Below are 21862 nucleotides of genomic sequence, written 5' to 3' on the forward strand. Positions count from 1 at the left end.
GAAAGTTTTCCCGGGCTCAGGGCCTGCGGGAAGCGGAGCGGGCACGGCAGGGAGGCGGTCGCCGTGCGGGCCCGCCGAGTGCATGGTGCCGGGCGTCCGGGCCGTGCGTCTGGAGGACCCGGGGCGGGGCCGGGCTGAGCCCAGCTCCTGAGCCTCTGTCCAGCGGCGTCCGAAGCCGGACGGAGCCTTGGGACTGCCGCGGGGGTCGCGCTCCAACGCCATGTCCCGGCTGCTGCCGCTGCTGGGGAGCCGGACGGTGCGCAGCCTGAGGCCGGGCCCTGCCGCCGCGCCCCGCCCGCCGTCCTGGTGCAGCTGCGGCCGGGGGCTGCTGGCGCTCGGGGTCCCCGGCGGTCCCCGGCTCCTGGGCACCCACCCCAAGAAGGAGCCCATGGAGGCGCTGAACACGGCGCAGGGCGCGCGCGACTTCATCTACAGTCTGCACTCCACCGAGAGGAGCTGCTTGCTCAGAGAGCTGCACCGCTTCGAGTCCATTGCCATCGCCCAAGGTAAGCGGGTGGGGCCGCCTGGGAAGACCTCGTTCTTGGACCCCCTGTCGCCTCCCCACCCCCCTGGGCCCCGCGCCTGGGACGGCCGAAAGGGGAAACTTTCCACCTCCCAAGTGTCCCCCAAGGCAGGCAGGACACGCGCGGATCGTGCCAGGCAGCTGGGGCCAAGCCTGGCTGGGGCCTCCCTAGCCATGGCATTCAGGAGCTGCAGCCTGAAATGCCAGCTGACTCTTGGGATTGTGATTTGGTTGGTCCCGTGCCTCTTCTCTTCAGCCCTCCATTCCCTAAGCCTCTGGTGTCTTCCCGAGAACGTGCACCCATGCGGGTGGCATGCCCTGCCTGCTCTAAGAAAGTGCAACGAACTAGGCAGGCAAGGGGAAACTTTCTTGAAGGTGTGTGGATGTCCCCCCGGAAAGGGGTGTAGCTTCCCGAGGCAGGGATGCTCTCGGTTGTGTATTGTTACTCACATCTGCTTGTGGACCGCCCAAGGCAATCTCTTCTGGGGGGGGGGGGAGGGTGGAATAGAATGTATCGAGCCAACCGCTGAGTGAGTGTACTGGAAGCCCGGAGATTCAAATTGAACTCCAATGTTTTGTTTCCTTGGAGTTGGGAAGAACGAAGTGAGTTTTGGGGTGGTGGAGGTTAGGGACTCTGGGGCTTGAAAATGAAAAACACACTTCTGCTTAAAAATAACTGGGAAAGGATGAAAGGAAAGCTAATTTTAAACACATGTTAAGATAGGATATTTTTAAGACAAGTGCGGAATGTGGTAGGTCAGAATTGAGTGCAGGTGGAAAGGCTGAAAGTTCAGAAGAAGAATGAAAGGAGGCAAAGACCGAAATGGATTCAGTCTTCAAATATATTTCTTTTGCTACGGAAATTCTGTTGAATACACACAAAACGCCCAGCTACTATTTTATATTACATTTGAATGCGTTGGAAAGTTTTTAGATAGTCGAAGTTGGTACTGTATAATATATAAACATTCCATAGGTTCTGACGTATGCAGCACGTTGATTTGGAATGTGTCTGTCAAGCATCTTGAAAGTTTGTCATTGGCCTGTTCCTGAGAGCAAAGTGAATTCTACCTCATATTAGCATGGCTTCCCTTTATTACTGAAGAAACTTCTTATTAGTTGTACCCTTTAACTACTTTAATTTTTTTTTTTCCAGTTTAGGGAGTTGTGAACCGATATACAGTAGTGGATAATTTCAAGCATTGTTCACCCACAGTGCTTTTTACGGGAAAAAGGCAACATCCCAATCAATTCAGTTAGTAAAGCACAATGTTATGGGAAATCATAATTGAATATTAGCATATTTTTAGTCTATGTGTGTTTTCTATGTGTAGCTTAAAAATGTGCTGCTCTCTGAAAAACAGTGTAGGTAGTCATGTCTTAGAAGGTCAAATTTTGCCACTTAGACAAGACTATGTAAACATTCATTTTTCCCTTCTCTAAAGCAAGATCTTGGAAATTCTACATTGTTAACGTGTTTCGAGCTTGGAGGGCCCTGTGAATATAATTTTATAGCAGTTATTGAAAAGCATGTTTCCACAACACTTGACTTGCTAAATTTTATCTCATGAGTTACTATTTTTGCACATGCCAGCAGTGTGTCAGGTGGGAGTGCCACATTTCCTAATGAAGGTAGTACTTTTAAATCTAAGGTGGAAAAAATAAATAAAAAAATAAATAAGTCTAAGATGGTTTTAGATATCCTTGGAAGGACCTAAAAACTCAAGTCTGTGGAGGTCATGAGCATCAATAGAGCTTAATGACCTAAGTCATTTGAGGAAACCGTTGGTAATTTACATGTGTTTGTTCAGAAGAAAAGGTGGTTTTAATGCCGCCTGTTTATAAGCTAAAGGACTTTAAAGTTGGGTCAGTTAGTTTTGTTGATGCTACTGACTGAATCATTGCCTTTTGAGTTAAGTGACACTTAGAGGTGCTGCTGCAATAACTTTTAGCATGCCTCAGTGCTCACTTACAGTTTTTATCACCAGTACATGTAGTTAGTGGATAACTAGACTTACTTAGTAACCTACCTTGCTCATCAGTCACAGGAGGGAATGTGTGCAGCTTATGCATACTATTGCTGAAATTGTTATAGTTTTTTTTTAATGAAAACCTCTTATGTTTTGCTTTAGTTACTTTTTTCAGTGTTTCTTGTTAAATTTTAATTATATTTTAATCACTTATTTTTGTATGTGAGTGCATGCTTTTGGAGGCCAGAGGACAATGTGTGGGAGCCATCCAGTCTTTCCTCCCAAAATACTGGTTCAGAAGATGAAACTGGGGCCCTTAGGCCTGGCGGCAAGTGCTGGTCTTCGTGATGTTTTAAAATACCATCTAATGTACTAAATATATGAGTACTAACCACACTTTCTAATGAAGTACAGTCACTGTGAAAGAACTGTTCCTTACCATAGAAAGCTTGCATGCCCTTGGAAAGGTGCTTAGATCATCTGAGGAAGCATCCTGGCTTTGATGGAACATTACAGAAAGGGAAAGAAAATCATCTTTGCTTTGGGGATGGGTCGTGAGAGCTGCTGAAATTTGGCGCTTGGCCCTTATCTTTCTCCAGCGTCTATTGGTCGTCCTGTGGTGACATTTGTGACAAGATAACACACTGCAGAATCAGTTTACAACCAGTGAGGCCGACTTTGTGGGGCAGCTTATCTTAGTGAGTTGGGTTGTTTCGATTTTAAAATGACAAACAGATTCCTTCTCAATTTGAAGAAAAAGTTGATGTTGCACTCTGACCTGGCCACTTGCTTTCTCCTCCAGAGGTAGGCTGCATTCATGGACAGCAGGTTGGCCCTTCGTCATAAGTGGGCCTGACAGCTGATGTCATTACAGTTGCCTTTAGCATTAGCCAAGATTTTTAAGGCAATATCTTCTTCCTCATTTTTGCAACTAACACTTCTGTTTATAATTATTTTAAAAACCTTTAAAAGTGCATTTTGCTTTTGAACCAAGGTAGTAGTCATTGAATTAGCCGTTATCTGATACTATAAAGCAAATTTTATCAAAACACAGAAACGTAGAACGAGCCCCTCACAGTTTCTAGTGTTCTGAAATCTTGGAGCCACTGACATGGGTATTTCTTATTCACAGTCTTTCACCATATGGAAATCAAGCTTTTGGCTGGGCCTGGAGGATTCATTCTGAGCAGGACTCACTCACATGGCTGTTGGCTGGCAGTGTCCAGTCTTTGTTATATGGACCTTCCTCCAGGGCTCATAGCTTTCAAGACAGAATTCCTGGAGAGACGAGGGAGGGAAGATGGGCACTCAGCGAAGGAAGGAGGTCTGGAAGCCATTCTTTTATAGTTCAGTCTTAGTCTCTTGTTTGCTGTGGTACCTTGTCGGAGGTTCCTATACAGGATGTGACTATTGCATCAGAGACTGGGAGCCGCTGGGGTCATGTTGGAGGCTGATTGCCATACTTACTGAGGTTTAATGATCAGTTACTGTAGAGTTATATAAGACAGGAGCTGGCTTTGGGAGCTGGCTATCATAAGAGATGAGATTTGGAAAAAAAGCTTCTTAGGGAATAGTGTTGTTAAATGTATTCAGATTTTTTAAAAAGATTTTTTTTTTGTATGGCAAATAAGATATACTAAGGTGGCAGTTACCTGGCAGAGGCGTTACCACGGCCAAGTGGGTGCTTTTCCTAGGGTGAGGCTCATCCATGGCACTCAGGGTGTGCTTACCCTGCGATTTCCCCACATTGGGGAGGGGGACGGGATGGAGTGTTTTTGTGCTTTACTCTAAAAAGAAAAAAAAAAGCTATTTCAAGGTGAATAGTGCATTTTTTCTGTCATCCGCAGACTCATTAGCTCACAGTTTTTGTTTCTCTGTGTACACAGTTATTATGTTCTTTTAAAGTTTGTTTCACTACTTATGTAATCCATATTACTCATGTAATTCTAAACTGTAGGTCTTCACTCCTCCCCTTTTGTGATTATTGTTATTTATGGTAGGCCAAGCCTCTCTGTTCCGAGTGTTGGCAAGTAGCCTAAAGGCTTTTGACAAAATGAAAGTCTGGCAGCTCTTGGGCTGGACATGTAGAGTCCTTGCACAGGACCAAGTTTTGCCATGGCGATTGCTCTCCTAGGGGTCTTGCACCTTTAAAAACTCTGTCCCTGTTCTCCGCAGCCTGTCCCTCCGGATTCTGTGAGAAAGAAGCAGGTGTGCCCACGTCCTAGGCTCTGGCACCGATTGGGATAGCCCTAGCTTTGGCTCAAAGAGAAAAAAGCATTTCCTCTGTCAATGAAGACACATGACTAAAGACATTTCAGTACCTTAGTTGAGATAATAAAAGAGGAATATGGGAGGGACGGCCCCCACTGGACTCAGCTAGAGGACAGGAGCAGCTAGCTGGAGGGTCCCAGAAGAATTTACACACAGGGGCCTGGGCCCAGCTAGAACTGCTCTCCCAGGCAGATACAGGATTCCTCAGTAACGTGACAGTGGCCTTTCAGAAGGGCTGCAACATTTAGGTGATAGGTTAGAACGCCTAGGGAAAATGTTCCCGGACGGATCAGAGAAGCGATAAAACTTTGTATCCATTTCCTATTGCTGCTGTAACAAGTTAGCACCCATTCCGTCCTTAAGGTGCTTACAACAGCAAGCTGTTACTCTTGGAGAGTTTTGGCAACTCAGGGTCCAAAGTGAGTCTTGAAGGGTGCTTGTCAGCAAGGCCCCGTCCTTCTGGAGTCTCTGGGGAGAAGCTGTTCCTTTCTTCTTCCAGCTTTTAGCATTCCTTGGCCCCGTCCCTTGAATCTCTGCTTCGATTGTTGTATTGTCTTCTTTCCCCTTAACCTTTCTCTCTCTCTTTTGCCTTCCCTTTGTAAGGACTCTTGGGACTACATTTATTTTCCATTAGCCATGATTATGCCCTGGATAACCCTCATTGCACATGTCACTTTACAAAGCTTGTGACAACATTTAAGGACCCAACCAGACAATGCAGAATAGTCTCTCCTAAAATCTTAAATTACGTCTGTAAAGTCCCTTTACTATGCAGGTAGCATATTCAAAGGTCGGAGGATAGGGCTGTGGACATCTTTGAGGTCCCTGATCCCGCTTCCTACAGACTTGTTATGACCTAGTCTGGAAAGCCCCCTTTGCTGCATGCTGTTCATCAAGAAAGCACATCACTAGGGCTGTTCCAGATTCAAGGAAAGAGAACTTAGATAGCATTTTATGTGAGTGATCCTGCCTAATCACTGGAGTTCCTTTATGTCTGTATTTTCTGTTGACGGGTTTGCAGATTATTATGTTAGCTTTTATAAGGGTATAAGACCCCCCTTGGAACATTTGTTCCCCTACCAGGTGCTAGTACAGTGATTCTTTTTAGGTACTGAGATGTACAGCGGTCCTCTCTCTTTGTCAGGATTTCTCACTTTCTGCGTGGTGGCATTTTGGACTGGGTAATTCTTTGCTGTGGGGACTGTCTCTCTCATAGGATACTTAGCAGCATTCCTGTCCTATGCCTGCCATTTGCTGGTGGCCCCTCCCACTCTCTCCTAGTTGTGTTGGCCAAAAATGTCTCTAACTGTAGTCTCTCAGGGTTTCTTGGATGGTAGAGAATGTGGAGAAAGCCTTGCAGAAAGAGACTTATCAAAACCTCCCGGCTGAGAGACATCATCATATGAAACATTGAAGTTGGTTCTTCAGCTGTTCGGGCTTGTCTCTCCTCACATCTTCTTTGTGCTTGCCATTAACCACAGGCCTTTAGCCCTCCTTCACTGTGTTATTTAACGTGTGTTTGTGTCCTGATGAGGACAGAGGGTGATTCTTGATCTAACTAGTCAACTTCTCATCGGTCCCATCAATGAACTTTATTGATAACTGTTTTCCTTGATTGTGTTGTTTCATTAAACTAAATTCTAAACACTAGAAAGTTAGAAAATACGGCTTTCAAATAAATTAAATATCACCCTTGTTTAATTTACCATTTGGCATTTTTACTTCTTTTTTTTAATAGCAGTTATGGCAAGCAAGTTTTTAATGAATAAATTTGTGGGCTGGCAAGTTAGAACACTATAACATCAGTGATTTATAGGAGTGTGAATAGGGTTTCATGGAACTGAAAGAAACTGCATGATATTGAATGTTGGGTATGACCTTATAGTAAGTCATTATTAGGAGAGATTTCATTTTTCTAAATGAAAACAGTGATGTTTGCATAATCACATTCTTGTCTGCTTTCCTGTGGCATGCCTGCTTATAAAATCACTGGACAAACAGAGACCCAATCCCTAAGTGCAAATTTTCTTAGCATATTATTCAAGTCAGTTGAATTAATCAGTTGTAGCTTTACAGGATTCTAGCCTTGTCTTTGGCTTATGGCTTTATGTCTTCCTTAAGTTAAGGCATATTCTCTTGTAACAAGTAGTTACATGTTAAAGTCACCTCAAACAGTCGGCTTAATGCGAGGCTCTTGTAAAAAGCCCTTGCAGGGAAACTATGAAACATTTATTCTTCTGGCTTTTGATGTACTCTGTTTGAACATATTCCCTTCTCTGCCTTAGATACAATGTGTGAATGTGTCCAGTGTACCTTCCACGAAATGCAGAGTCCTTCTAGACTGTATTTTGGTGCAGTGGTTTTCTCTGAAGCTACTTCTTTCTATTTGTAGACACACTCGTCATTACACCAAATGCCTGCAGAGCACAGCTGTTTTAGGTGGTATCGACTTCTTCACTCTCTAGTGAGAGTGAAGTGTGCTGGGCTTAGCCTGCTTCCCACCTCCCGCCAGGGCCCTCACACATTCTATTGTTCTCATTCACTCCTGGTGGCTCTTTCCTGAGGAGGTGTGCTGCTTGGCATTTCTGCTACTGTTTCTGATGTGTGCCATTGTGCTTTTTGTTACTGTTCCACGGTGGTTATAATTTATTTTTCTTTTAGTAATAAAATAAAACCTTGTGTCCATCCCCCCAGAAGGTTTAATCTTGATTGACAATTCAGGGACCAAATACTCACTTGTCTTTCTAGTCAACCAGTGACATCCATCACGTGGTTATAGATCCAGCCTCAGCTTTCTCAGTGAAGATCTTTCATGAGTGTTTTTATTAATAATATCTAGGTTATGGCTGGATTATCATTGTTCTAAACACCCAAAAAGTAGTCTGGGGCATTGCTTTTTATGAATCTTTAAGCTGCTAGAAATTTAAGTTAGAATGATGTTCTTGGCTTAGTTCAGATTTCCTGTTTTCCTCTGAATTGCAGGATAGACTATTTAGCATGTTAAAAAAACTGTCATTTAAAAGTCGGTCTGGAATTTTGTTATGTAACTTCTGAATTTTTGTTGTGTATTATTGCTATAGGCATTGCTGTTGTAAGCACATCTTCATACTACTGCTGTGTGTAGGTTATTGGATGGATACTGGACACACTGAATTGAATTTTCATATACTTACCTTGTTTACTGCTCTTGGAAGATGTTATCTTTATTTTTAGATTAAGAAACAGAGACTAAGAGTACTTTGCCCAAGATGTTTTAAGCTGCATGTCATATTTGAGTTATAACTCTGTTTTGCCTGGTTTTAAACCTCAATTCTATTCTTCCTTTTTGAATATTTGTACTGGGATGAATATCCAAATAGCCAAAAACCAAACCCAAAACCAAAATTTTCCAGTGTCATCTTTTTTTTTTTTTTTAAAGATTTATTTATTTATTATGTATACAGTGTCCTGCCTACATATATGCTTGCAGGTCAGAAGAGGGCACCCGATCTCATTATGGATGGTTGTGAGCTACCATGTGGTTGCTGGGAATTGAACTCAGGACCTCTGGAAGAGCAGCCAGTGCTCTTAACCACTGAACCATCTCTCCAGCCCACCAGTGTCATCTTTTTTTGTGTGTTTGCTTGTGTTTTTGAGATTGGGTTGTCCCAAGCTCACTATCCTCCTGCCTCCTGAGTGCTGACATTGTAGGCCTGCATTACCATGCCCAGCTGATAACATACCCTAGTCTGTCTTCTGAATATTTGCACAAATACATATTCAATATACATAAGCCAACATGGCATCATTGCTTTGTCAATAAGGGACCTCAATGTGCAGCGTGGTTAATAAGATTGTGTAAAAGTTTGGAAAAGTCAGGAAATGAGTGTTTGAGTTCACTTGAGCTTTCTGTATGTTGTGTGCTTGTGAGATCATTATGGAGAACTAGTCAGCGTTAGATGGGTGTGTGGACACTAGAGTTCAGACAGAGTGAGTGGGAAGAAAGGAGAAGCTGAGACACACCAGTGCTTGCTGGATGAGGAGAGGAAGAAAAACCAGAGTTAGATGGCCGTGAATGTCGAGAGAGATGGAAAAATAGTGTAATGTGTTTTGGAGGCTAAGGAATGAAGAGAGCATTTTAGATGAGCGGGTGATCTGGCAGTTCAGATGGTGAGAGGGGCACTTGGGTGGGGGGTCTTTTGGCTTTAAGAACAAAAGGGAACAGTGTCTTTCTCAGAAGTAGTTTGTGATGGTCACATGGAGGGCAGCCACATGTAGTTGGCTAAAAAGTGGCTAAGGATGGGTTTAACACTGTAAAGGGAACTTAGGGTACAGAGGGATGTAGCAGGAATCTTAAAGAGTCTGTTTAATAAAAACAAACCTGAGGCCATTTATTGGGGTGAATGCCTGAAGATCAGAGAAGCAAAACAAGCCACAGCTACCTCACCTCATCAGTTCCTCAGCTGATCCTGTTTCCTCAGACTGGAAGCTTCTGAATCCTCATCCAGAATGAATCTCAGCTGAGCTGTGTTGCTCAAACCTCAAAGTTTAACCAGCCAAATGCTTCTAGTTTCTGGTCTCCACGCCTTATATACCTTTCTGCCTTCTACCATCACTCCCTGGGATTAAAGGTGTGAGTCACCATGCCTGGCTATTTCCAGTGTGGCCTTGAACTCACAGAAATCTATGCCTCCAGAAGGCTAGGATTAAAGGTGTGAGTGCCACCATTTTCTGGCCTCTATATCTAGTGGCTGTTCTGTCCTCTGACCCCAGATAAGCTTATTAGGGTGCACAATATTTTGGGGAACACAATAAACCACATTTCCCCTTACTTTGTCTAAAATTAAAAAAAGCTTATAACTAATACAAGAAAAGCTATCCAATAAATATATACAATATATACAGTCAAAAATTACATTAACAATGTCTAGTCCATTAACATTTGACAGATTCAGACAAAAAACTCCATTATATATATTAACAGTGTCCAATCCAGTAACATTTGATAAACAATACCACCACAGAGGGAGCTGTGGGGCTAGACTTTACCTGACCTTCTCTGTACTCACAGGTTAGAGTCTGAACTTACTTAACATGAGTTAATTTGTTCATATGCTCATTTCCACAGGTGATTCCTGAGGAGGATTCTAGTTCATTACAGTCATCATTCCCAAGCTGTGTGAATTCAGATATCTTGTCTTTCTCTGTCTCTACCCATCCTGACCCTCAATTTATCTGCAAATTGGAAAATAATCTTCTTGTGCTGTCCTTTGAAACGTGGCTTTGCAGTAGGATATTTTAACATCTTTCCTGTAACCAGCAATACAAGTGACCATGTAGACACCTGTCTAAAGGGTCATCTTCCATTTGTAATCTCAGAAGCCTACTCTGTGCTTTTTACAGGTTTGAAGGAAACTGAAAAGTAATTAAAATTTTTCATTATGAAAAACTTAAATTTCCCATGTAAACAAATCACACCCTTTTGGCAGCATTCCATAGAAAGTGTGTGGCCGTCTTGCAGGTGGGACCTGTTCTTGGTGAGAAGTTTATAGGCAGATTGGAATTTGCCAGCATTTACATTTGCACCATATGCAGAAAAAGTGAGCAAAGTCTAGTTTGTATTTAGATAAATCATTGGCTCCGAGCAGTTTAAACCCAGAAACTGTAGAAGTCAGTTTTGGGGGCACCAGGTAGTCTTACTGTTGGGAGACTGAATTCAGATAGCTCTGTGTCTATGTTCCTAGGAGGATGGGGAAAGGAGGAATAATAGACTTGAATTTGATCCAGGGTCTTTCAAGCCGTGTTTGCTGGCCTTGAGTGGCAGTCAGAACCAAGGTGCAGTGGCTGGGTTTTATGGGTGAGCACTGCCAGAGACACTTTGGGTTCATTGTGTGTAATTTTGGGTAGAAATCTTCAAGAAGGTGCAGGCAGACTCTCCAGTCTCAGCATGTGCGAGCGTCTCTGTACCCATCAGCCTTCAGGCCGCCTTTCCTTGCTCTTCATGTGTTCTAGCTGGACTCTTCTAATGGTGTACGGTTGCATCTGTCCCAGGTAAACAACTGCTAATGTCTCCTCTGCCCTTGTAGGCTCGTGACAAGGTTCCAGTTGCTTGCCCTGTGACTACAGTTCTCTTAGGCGTCTGAAGTAAGCTTTAAATGTGAATTGACTTTGGTTTTATTTTATTATAAAGGTGGATGATGTTCCTTGTAGCTCTCTGTATTTCAGTGGAAAGCAGATGTAGTTTAACAATGATATAAATGAGGATTCTATCTCAGTAGATTTTAAAGGCTTTATACTTCCTCATGAGTTCCCAGGGATTTCCATGCTGTACAGGTTCAGGGACTGGATTTGAAATAACAAAGGTTAGAGCTTTTTCTTCATTTATTCTAAGATAGTAGAAAACTACCATGCAGATAGTAAGCGTAGGTACATTTGAGTTGAGAAGAATAAGCAAATGTTATCATTATGATATAAGATGTGGTGCATTTTGCAAAATAGTAGAATTTTATATTTGCATGTGTGACTGATCTTAGATTTAAAAATATATTATCCTAGAATTTTTATCTCTGCTTCGAAGGGGCTTGCTTCTTAAAGACATTAGAAAATGTGACCTGTTAACATGGTTTTTGTAGCTATATAGCAATCACCTTTGAGAAATGAATATCATATAACAAGTGCCACATAATGATGCTGTGCTCAGTGTCAAATTTGTATTGCTATAGTGAACACATAAGACAGCTAATTTTATTAAAAGGTAAAACTTACTTAGCTTGGAGTTTTAGAGGCAGAGTACACAGCCTAGCTGTTCAGGCTTTGTAGCTGCCTCTTGGCTTCATTCCTGCATGGTGCAGACATTAGCATGGGAGTCCTGGGAAAGCCATTAGTAGAAGGGTAGAGGTCTCAGAGGTAGAACTCCAAACAGGATGCAGGGGCAGCGGAGGGAGGACGTGCATGAGAGACAGACAGATCTTGGATCTCGTAGGTTCCCATAATCCCTTTCTAGGGCATATCCCCAAGGATGACGTAAGGAACTCGGCCTTGTAGAGGCTCTGTCACCCCCAGCAGCACTATCCTGGGGACCAGTCAGTGTACTCTTGGAGGTAAATCAGACCACATTCAATTCATTGCAGTGATGAACCTCATGTACCGTGGTGCTCCAGAAATACAGAATTGCCTGGTGAGAGCATCACTGTTTAAATACACTCTGTGATGTTTGCACAACTGAAATTTCCTGACAACGCTTTTCTCAGATGTGTCTCTATTAGGTGATGCATGGCTGGATTACTTTTTATTCTATTTCCTGTTGCTGTCTAGAACATACTCGCCAGTGAAGTATTTCCTCAGGGAATATGCCTCCAGACACAGAGCATTTTCATTTGCTTTTTGAAAATACTATTCTCCTCCTGTGTTTTCTGCACTTATTTTTGATTATTTAGAATTTTTGGGAACAATCTCATGTTGACAGACTTCCCAGTATTGTTCAATAAACATCTTTTCCTTCCCCGAATCATTAGAAAATGAATTCGTGGGATGAAGTCCTATTATCTCAGTCATTTGTTCCAGTTCCCTGGGAAGCAGTCTGTGAGACAAAGATTAGCAGGCAGAAAGTATATTGGGTACTGTTGCTGCAGTCCTTACCTTAGGAGAGAAAGGGAGACCCAGGCCTGGCTTCGGCAGGGCAAGAGATAGAGTTTTGGTATAGTCTGAAGAGAAGACTCAGCTGCCCCCGTGGGGAGCTCTGGAGTTGGGATGACCCTTCTTCGTTGTTGAGGTAGCTGAGAGTTCTTGGTCTCTACTTGTGTGAAGAGGGGGCTGTTGGCTGTAGACTGCTCTGGGCAGAGTATAGAGCCTCAGGTAAATCAGTTTTATTCTCCAGCTGCAGCCTTGCCGTCCCACCCCTCCACCCCACAAGCCAGTGGCTGCTGAGAGGTATCTCTTCTTAGGACTTCAGGCAGGCGAGGATTGTATCTGCAGACAGCCCAGTGTTTACTACAACCAGAGCACTTTGGGTGTGCCTTTCCTACAAACAAGAACACTTTGCCGGAGGAGAGGAGGTATTGGAGAAGGGTTAACCAAGTCTAAGGATGTGTGAAGAAATCTTAGGAAACCCTACTAGTTTGTAAACTAATTAGAAATGCAATTAAAAGAAAAGAGGGGGGCATTTGGACAGAGGTGCCACTGCATGAGTGAACAGTGCTGCTCCCAGGAGACAGTTGATTAGCGACGATCTCAGTGCTGTGTACCGGTCATCTCCCTATGAGTTATTGGCCAGGAGGCTCCAGAGTCAGCCATACAATAGTGGCTGTTAATACCGTCCCTGTTACGTTACCCAGGACAACTAGATTGCAAGACCCTGTTGCTGAAGATGCCTCATTGGTTTTAGGACTTGATGAAATCAGCCTTGAGCTGGCCAGGAAACTCTCTCTCCCTGCTGGCTAGCTTTCCCAGTGCTAGAAGGTGATGTACAGGCTTCTGGGGATGTGGGGAAGGGGCCGGGAGACATCAGTGGTCTTACCCAGTACTGGATCCTGCAGGCTGCAGTACTGACCTGCCAGTCAAGATGTGTCTACTGGTACAGTAAAGGCAAGACAGTTTATGGGGTTACCAACCACTCTCCACGGGATTGAAGTCATGCCTGGTACTGAAAACTCCTGTCTGGAGAAGCCGTAGGCCCAAAGGGAGAACCTGTTGCTTTGCTAAGTGGTCATGTTGTCACACTTCTTTCTAAATATTTATATGTGCTGCTCCCAGGCTTGGTCAGAGAAGCTTCTTATTCTGTCAGCTAGTGGTTAGTGCAGGTCTATGTAACTGCTCAGCGTGCTGAGAGGAAGTCACTGAGTCGTCAGCAGTAGATGGGACATCTGGAGCCAGGCTCAGGGAACATCGCAGAAGAGTGGGTACCAAGAATATAACAGCCACAGGATGGGGCGCAGTGACTCCCAGTATCCTTAGTGCGTCTGTTTTCTAGTCACTGGTTGTGTCTGTCACCAGGGCACCACCACCAGCACTGCTGACGCCTTCTCGTGCAGACGCTCTCTCTCTAGTTTGGGCCCTGACACCCACTCTGCCACGTGGAAGGAAGCCCTTCTCCACCAGAGTGGACGGCAATACCTTGTTCCAGATTGCCCCCGGCCTTCTGTGCACTTACCCTCTCCCCTGCCTTAGCTGTGAGACCCTGTTGTGTATCCATCCCTCTGCCTTCCTCACCGTTTGCATAGATGCCTGCCGGCTCGGTCTCATCTCATGACCGTTGGACTACATTTGATGGGAAGAAATGGCTCCCCGCCTTCTCCTCTCCCACTTGCTTAAAATTCGCAGTGCTTTAAGGCTAAGCCCAGAGCCCTTCTCTGCTGGAAGGTCACATGACGCATTCTAGCTCTCTACTTACCTGTGCCTATTTTTACACTCTGCCAACTCTATGTGTATAACTCTGATAACAAGGAAAATTTTCTGCGAGTTTTTTAAAAGATGACTCTTCAGGTTTTGTTTTGTTTTCCAGTCATAAGTGGGAAGGCAGATTGAAAAAACTTTCTAGTCAATCAATCTATGGTAAAATTCCCTGAGTTTTAAATTCGAGGTTTAACAGATGAACTTGGCTTCATCATAGATTAGTAAACCCTAGGATTTTAGCCGAATGCTAGTAAAATTGAATAATTTTAAAAGAAAACATTTAACTTCTCAGGAAAATTCTTAATTTGCATATGTAGCATTTATGCATAATTTACTAAATAATCCATTTTCATTCACATAGGCGATTTCTGTATCATGGTTCCCAGGATTTAAATGAGGATGCTTTAGTTAAATAACATCAGTCTCCAACAACATGGCTGCAGTTTTTATTCTTGGATAATTGTGTAAAGTACACACCTGTCTACAAGTTGTGTTGTGCGCCTCAGTTCACAGATCGCTCTGTAAGCGCAGGCGTGTGATGACGGGGACAGTCTCGTCACAGTGTGTTTATATCTGGGTACTGTGCATCCAGGGTCCACTTCATTGTCAGACCGAAAAGCATGTGTAGCTTGAGTTTTCCTGCCTTGCCCACAGTCAGGACAAATCTTTGTCACCCACCAGTCCCACAGCTGCTCAGACCCAACCAAGTAAACACAGAGACTTATATTGCATACAAACTGTATGGCCGTGGCAGACTTCTTGCTAACTGTTCTTATAGCTTAAATTAATCCATTTCCATAAGTCTATACCTTGCCACGTGGCTGGTGGCTTACTGGCGTCTTCACATGCTGCTGGTCATGGCTGCGGCTGGCAGTGTCTCTCCGCCTCGGCCTTCCGCTTCCCAGAATTCTCCTCTCTCCTTGTCCCACCTACTTCCTGCCTGGCCACTGGCCAATCAGTGTTTTATTTATTGACCAATCAGAGCAATTTGACATACAGACCGTCCCACAGCAAGCATGCGATTGTGTTTCCTCCCTGTGTCCCGGTGACAAACTCATGGAACATTTCACAGAGTGGGTAATCCACAGGGAGCTGAAGCGCAAGCGTGGTGGCACATGACTGTAGCTGTGACTGCTTGGGAGAGTGAGGCAAGAGGGTTATTTGAACTCAGGAGTTTAAGCCACCCGGGGCAATGCACTGCAACCCTGTCTCAACAAACAGCAGTCAAAGAAATGAACAAATGAACAAGGAATCGATGGGGAAAGCAAAGTGGTGCATCTAAGAAATGAAGAGTGTGAACTGAGTGTGAGGGCACACACTTCTAATCCCAGGCCAGCTATTATAGTGAGGCCTGTCTTAGAGAGGAGAGTGAGGGGAGGGTAAGAAGGGGGAGGGGAGGGGGGAGGAGGAGGGGAAGGAGGAGGAGGGGGAGGAGGAGGAGGGAGCATTGTGATGGCTGGTTTGCCTTGTGTTATGGCCAGAGGCCTGAGACCAGGGTGATGGCATTTTGATAGCTTCAGTCACTCCTGGTTAGAGTGTCACGTGATAGCAGTTGTCCTCTGGCTTCCACACAGGTGCACCTGCCCCCCTCTCTCCCCTTTCCTTTTTCTATTTTAAGACAGGGTTTCACTAAGCTCAGGCAGCCCTGGGACTGACTTTGTGGTCCAGGCTGGCCTTAACTCTTGATCCTCCTGCCTCTGCCTCCTTAGTGCCGTGGTTATAGACATGTGCCACTGCTCCTGGGTCATGGGGGTTGGGGGATAAATCTTTAAGGTCACAGAACAATTTAAAAAATTCCTACTTGTTATTGTTGTTGTTGTTATTATTTAGTGCAGGAGATCTAAGTAAGACCCCCCAGGGACTCGCCCACTAGACAAGTGCTGTGCTTTGGAGCTACACCTAGCCCCCCATTGGCTATTATGACAGTACCATTTAATACTGCATCGCCAGTTTTACAGTATTGTTCATAGAAAGACTGCCTATAGCACTTTAAAATTCTTCTGTATTTTATTTTTGCACACATTGTAATGACTTCATTGTTTGACTGCATTCTGATTTTAGAATGTTTTTAGCATGCAGATTTCCCAAGCCCGAGATGGTCATTGTGAAGCGGGCGGAGGAGGTATCGTCAGCAGAGACCCCTGATAGTTTTGGTACAGTACAATTTTCCAGTGTTGTTTGGCAGATGTTGCGAAGAGCAAAGCATCTATTTGACAGGACTCCTTGCTTGTTCGAAATAGAATGCTTAAAACCGTGTCTTTGCATTAATATTTTAGATTGTCAGCAGAATGTTCCCGTTATCTGACCCTGGCCTGTGGATGTGATTGAGTAATAACTGCATGCTTAACTAACTAAAGGACTAAGTTTGTGACGGTGAGAAAGTAATAGCCAGGGGGCAACTCATATCTCAACGCTCCGTAAGGGGGCTGAGACAAGAGCTTTACTAGTTCCAAGCTACCCTGGGCTATGACATGAGACCCTATCTTCTCAGTGTTCCCCCATATATAGACATGTGCTCTTGAGTAGTCTAAAAGTTTACATAAGTTCTAAGTTCATGTTAAAGCCAGAAGTGAAAGGCTTGTTTTGTTGTTGTTGATATGGTAGCTTTATAGTCACATATAATAGTAGTGGTGGAGTTGTGTGAATTTGTGTTTATGTTTGAAGTTTACACAGAGAACAATAGTTTAAAATCAATATTCTCTATTCTAATTTCAACTCATAGTCTATTTAACATTTAATATTAACTAGTTAACATTTAGCAATGCCCAAGAATGCGGTATAGTGTATGAAAAGGTATCTGAATGACTTTATGGCTTTATGGGTTAAAGAAATTGTGTAAGGCTAAGGATTAAATACTACTCAGATAGTATTTGTCAAGGACAAAAACCGAGTTGTCAGAACTTCAGAGAAACACAGAGAAGCACAGCCTGTGTGCTCACGTTTGAACTCACATGGACTACTAGTTCCTTGTCTGTAAAATTCTCTACTATTTTATACTTTGCTAATTCTAATGGCAGTGTTAAAAAAAAACACAAGCAGGTAAGCATAGATGCTAGTATCTTTTGAAGACTCGTTTTGGTTTTGAATTGCTCTGGAGGTTGTTCCCAGGGTGGGCATGAAGGAAGGCTGTTGGTTCCAGAGCCGATGGACGGGCCTTATCCTCAGCAGTTACTGCGCTGCCGAACGGGAACTGAACTCACAGCAGGGCTTATTGCTGCTCAGCTTTTGACGCTCAGTCTTTAGTTAGGCCCCTAGTTATTACAGCTCTTTGCAAACATTTGGGGGGTTTCCCTCCGAAAGCTACCAGGATGCAGTGAAGAAGGAAAACACAGTTGAGTCATCAGGAATGCAGGGACTTAAGTCTCTTGTTTGTGCACTGTGAAAATGTGTCCAGGGTTTGGCATCTTGTCATTGTCAGAGCAGGCGTTTGCGTCAGGCCCTGCGGAGTCTTAGTTCAGTGTGATTTCAGGACAGCAGATCTGTTCAGGGCTAGAGATGGAGATTGGCCCTAGACTGGAGGCCACATAGTTCTGAAACCAGCAGAAATCTGATGTGTGTGCCCTCCATGCCCCCCTTCATGTAGTGTTTTATCTGGTGATCATGATGAGCCATATGGGTTTTTTATTTTCTTTTTCGTGATGAGTGGTGGTGAGGTACGTCAGATTTCTTATTTTCCTTTAAATAACAGGTGTTTGAAAATTATGTCTGAGAGTATGTCTTAGGAGAGAGGGAAAACAGCTTGAAGAGGATTCTGGTATTTAATTACAGTTGTTTTCTGTTTGAAATACTAATGCATGGCCAATGTCTTGAGAGTGCTATATATTTACATGCGGTTATTTTTTATTGTTCTTTATTTTTCCGTTAGAGGTTTATTAAATCAAAGGGAATTTGAACCTAGACTCTAGGTTTTGGACCAGCTGTACATCATGATTAAGTCACCATCTCCATGGCTACATCTTCATATCTTCAAAGCACAGGATTCAGTCCACATTTCCTGGAGGCCATGCTCCTTGCCTGGAGACCCAGTTCTTAGTTGTGGTGGACTCTGCAGTATTTTTAAAAAGTTTAGAATCCCTGCTGCTAGTGGCATTTCCCATTTTTATCATATTCTACACAGCTGGGCATTCGCTTCTAGGGCGAGGCAGCATCCTCTGGGGAACCACACGCTTTGCTTCCAAGAATCCTTGCATCACTCATTTCCTGTGGAAGAATCCTTATTTTAGGAATGATAGAAAGAGAAAAACTGGAAAAAAAAAAAAACCTCTTCTTTCCTCGATATTAATCAGTTTTATTTTAAAATAAATGTCTGGGGGAGTTATGTAACCATACTCACGGACAGATGTACCATTTGTGGTATTCTACGATAGGTAGATTTTTCTAGCTCAGTTTAAGTTTTTCATCTGTAACATACATGGCTTTATGATTTTTTTTAAAGTAATCCCACAATAAGTCAAAGTAGCAGGATGTGACTTTTCTTAAAGTTACACTGCTGCTTGACTGTATTAGCCTGTAAAGAAGAACCATTACATGTCATAATAACGTCCTGTAATGCATAGGCAGGGAGTCTGTGTTAAGAAGCATCTGTAATTGTTGCGTCTACACAGCTATATGTGTAAAGGCAACTGTACACCAATGGCATGTTTGGTTGTCTTCAAAGACAGATACCGGGACGTGAAAGATAGGAGGAAATAAAATGATTGTATCTTTAGTATGGTAGCTATTACTTAAGGTGGAGTTCGAAAGGTTAGTAAACTAGTATCTAGTTGTGTACTGTCGCCTTCTTGGCAACACCAGGTCAGCTCCTGTTTTTGCTGGGCTCTTGCTGGCCGAGGAGCTCCTGGGTACCAGTAGATGGGTGCAGTTCGGCCTTTGCCCATCAGGTTCTCCAGAAGGTTGAGGGGATACATAGTTCTGCTAAGCTCTGCGCAGGAATATCTTTGCTAGTGTAATGTATATCTCACAGCAAGCACTTTTAATAGCTAAATAAAATCACAGGACCACATTCAAAGGTTTAACCCAAAGCATGAATTTAAAATATGGTTTTGAAAGCTTTCTATAAAAGGACCTGTTAATTAAACACTACTAAATCAATTGAGTTCTTTGCTGTTTCTGAAGAGTGTTCATTGTTTGTTTCTTGCAAGTGTGTTATCTAGCCATGGTTGTGTAGTGTTTTAAATCCCTTTTGTGGTGTGTGGCCTTTTGTCTTCCAATATAACTAGTTAAACTATTTTGCCTGCGGCATGGTTTGCATTTTGTACTCTTTGACGCACCGCTGTGGCTTTGGTCATACACATCTAATTTTCTGTTCCTATTAAAAACTAAGCAGACATTCATAATGCCTGGAATCTTAGTTCTCTGTTGTTTAAAACATCAGTTTTGTCTTTATTTTCCCCGGTGAGTTCCTCATAGCCTGGTTTGTGCTGGCTCTCCTCCCTGGGCCAGAGGCTGGTGGATCTGCAGAAGGCCAGTGTTCAGAAGGCCCAGCACTGACTAGACAGTTCTCTGCCCTCTCAGAGGGAAGCTGTTTGCTACTTAAACTTACTAAAAATGATTTTTAAAATATTTCTCTTGATATTTTTTTACACTCATGGCAATAGGCTGAAATCAACCATTATATTTAGCATTATCCTGTGGCGGGAACACGATAGTACATAGAGTTGGGACTAGGCCACTTGGTTTTTCAGAACTTCCGTCATTTCAAGCTTAGAGTTATATAAAGCATGTTTAAATGTAATGAGTGCTCAACATTAAAATAACAAGACATAGTTTCTGTTAAATAATATATTAAAGGTTGTTGTATGCTGTGGGACTACATTTCTGTAAAGACATTTTATAATTCAACAGTGGAAACCGAAGCATGGAAACTGCAGCTATTTCACTTACATCTTCCTTATTACAGTCTTTTAATTCAATTTTAAAGTGTCTTGTATAACAATTAGGAAAGAAATATACCAACAAGCATAGCTTATTCTAAAAATTCTATAAATTTTTATTAATATTGACAAAATTATCTTTAAAGGAAAATAGGATAAAGAAGAGATATAGAGGGGGCTGGAGAGATGGCTCAGAGGTTAAGAGCACCGACTGCTCTTCCAGAGGTCCTGAGTTCAATTCCCAGCACCCACATGGTGGCTCACAACCATCTGTAATGAGATCTGGCACCCCTCTTCTGTATACATAATAAATAAATCTTTTTTAAAAAAAAAAGAAGAGATATAGAAGTTAAATCTTACAGTAAACTTGGGTTTATCTTTATTTTTGGCTAGAGTCTTATCATTTAAAAGAAACTGGAGCTTGGAAATTTTTAAATTTCTTTCTTACTTGTATTTTATCTACATCTCAAAACATGAAAATATTTTCATCAAGTTTGACCTAAAATGCAAGCTGGGCTCAGTGTGCACTGGTAGCTGTGGCCCCTGAGTGGCTGAGGCTGGAGGACCACTGGTCTGGGTCTAGCCTGGACAGGAAAGCGAGACCTCCATCCCAAGGAGCAGAGTAGGAAGCAGCATGGTGGGGCTCATTGGCATACTTTTCCTGGAGACGTTTTATAGCTTTAGAGCAGACTTTAAATATGTGTCTTGCTTTTATTTTGGGTTCAATAACACCAAGAGGAAACATCACTTAATGACTTTTCTGAAGAACACAAAAGATTTAGGTATAAATCCTAAGCATAAAAAAAAACAGTTAATTAAAGTATCCAATAAACAGTTAATCTGCTGTATATTTGTCTTAAGTTAGTAGACAGAAAATCTCAGATTAAAAAAATAGTGAATTTTGTTGTCAAAATCATTTTGGCAAAGGAAGATTGGATATAAACAAACACTTTTCTCTCCTCCAGATAACTATACATTCACTGTGTTTGTTTCTGTGTGGTTTGTTTTACTAATAACTTTACTGTGAATACATATTTATATACTTTCATTAGTCTTTGAAAGCACTAGTAGGGCACATGGTCTTTTGCCATTGGAATAAATTGTTTTGGGAATTTGCTATCAGAAAATTGTTTCCCCAAGTAGGGTAAGAGTTTGATGGTTTCACAAATAAAATTGATTTTTCTTCACTAGGGAAAAATGTGATCTCATGAAAGACAGCAAAAATAATCGAGAAACCTGGGCATTACTCATCCATGCTTATTTTGTTGGTCTTGAACCTTTTTCTTGGTGATTACGACACTTCACAGATTCAGCAACTAAAAATGACTTCAAGTACAGAAGCAGTATTAGAAATGTGAGGTGTCTTGTGAATACCAGAAGTCACTTGTACATACTGTAATTCTATAAAACATCTAAGTGTTATATAAAACTGTTAATTCTATAAAAACATCTAAGTGTTGTTATATATTGCCTTACCAATAAGGGAAAAGTCTACATACATTGAGTGACCACTTGTCAAAGACATGTTGGCATGGCATGATCGATCTGATCCCTAACCACTGTGGTGTGTGTGTGTGTGTGTGTGTGTGTGTGTGTGGTATGTATATGTGTATGTATGTGGTATGTGTGTGTGATATGTGTGTGGTGTGTGTGTATGAGATGTATGTGTGTGTGTGAGATGTATGTGTGTGTGTATGTGTGTATGTGTGTGATGTGTGTATGTATGTGTGTTGTGTGTGTATGGGTGTGGTGTGTGTTTGTATGTGTGTGGTGTGTGTTTGATGTATGTATGTGATATATGTGTATGGTGTGTGTGTGATGTATATGTGTGTGTGATGTATGTGTGTGTATGTGTG

General features: G+C 42.7%; 1 protein-coding gene across 2 annotated transcripts in view; it reads left to right on the forward strand.

The window, feature by feature from the left end:
• Nucleotides 1–21862, forward strand: part of Tmem65 (transmembrane protein 65) — a 39927-nt gene continuing 18065 nt past the window's right edge. Inside the window, exons 1-2 of one of the 2 annotated variants that reach the window (XM_006990665.2) lie at nucleotides 1–506; nucleotides 16206–16286. In XM_006990665.2, coding sequence (XP_006990727.1) covers nucleotides 221–506; nucleotides 16206–16286 — 367 coding nt within the window. In that variant the 5' untranslated portion in view covers nucleotides 1–220. The remainder of the gene's footprint in view (nucleotides 507–16205; nucleotides 16287–21862) is intronic. The other variant, XM_006990666.3, reaches the window with a different exon arrangement.

This window comes from Peromyscus maniculatus, chromosome 20 (genome assembly GCF_049852395.1).
Source record: "Peromyscus maniculatus bairdii isolate BWxNUB_F1_BW_parent chromosome 20, HU_Pman_BW_mat_3.1, whole genome shotgun sequence".
In the NCBI taxonomy this organism is placed as follows: domain Eukaryota; kingdom Metazoa; phylum Chordata; class Mammalia; order Rodentia; family Cricetidae; genus Peromyscus; species Peromyscus maniculatus.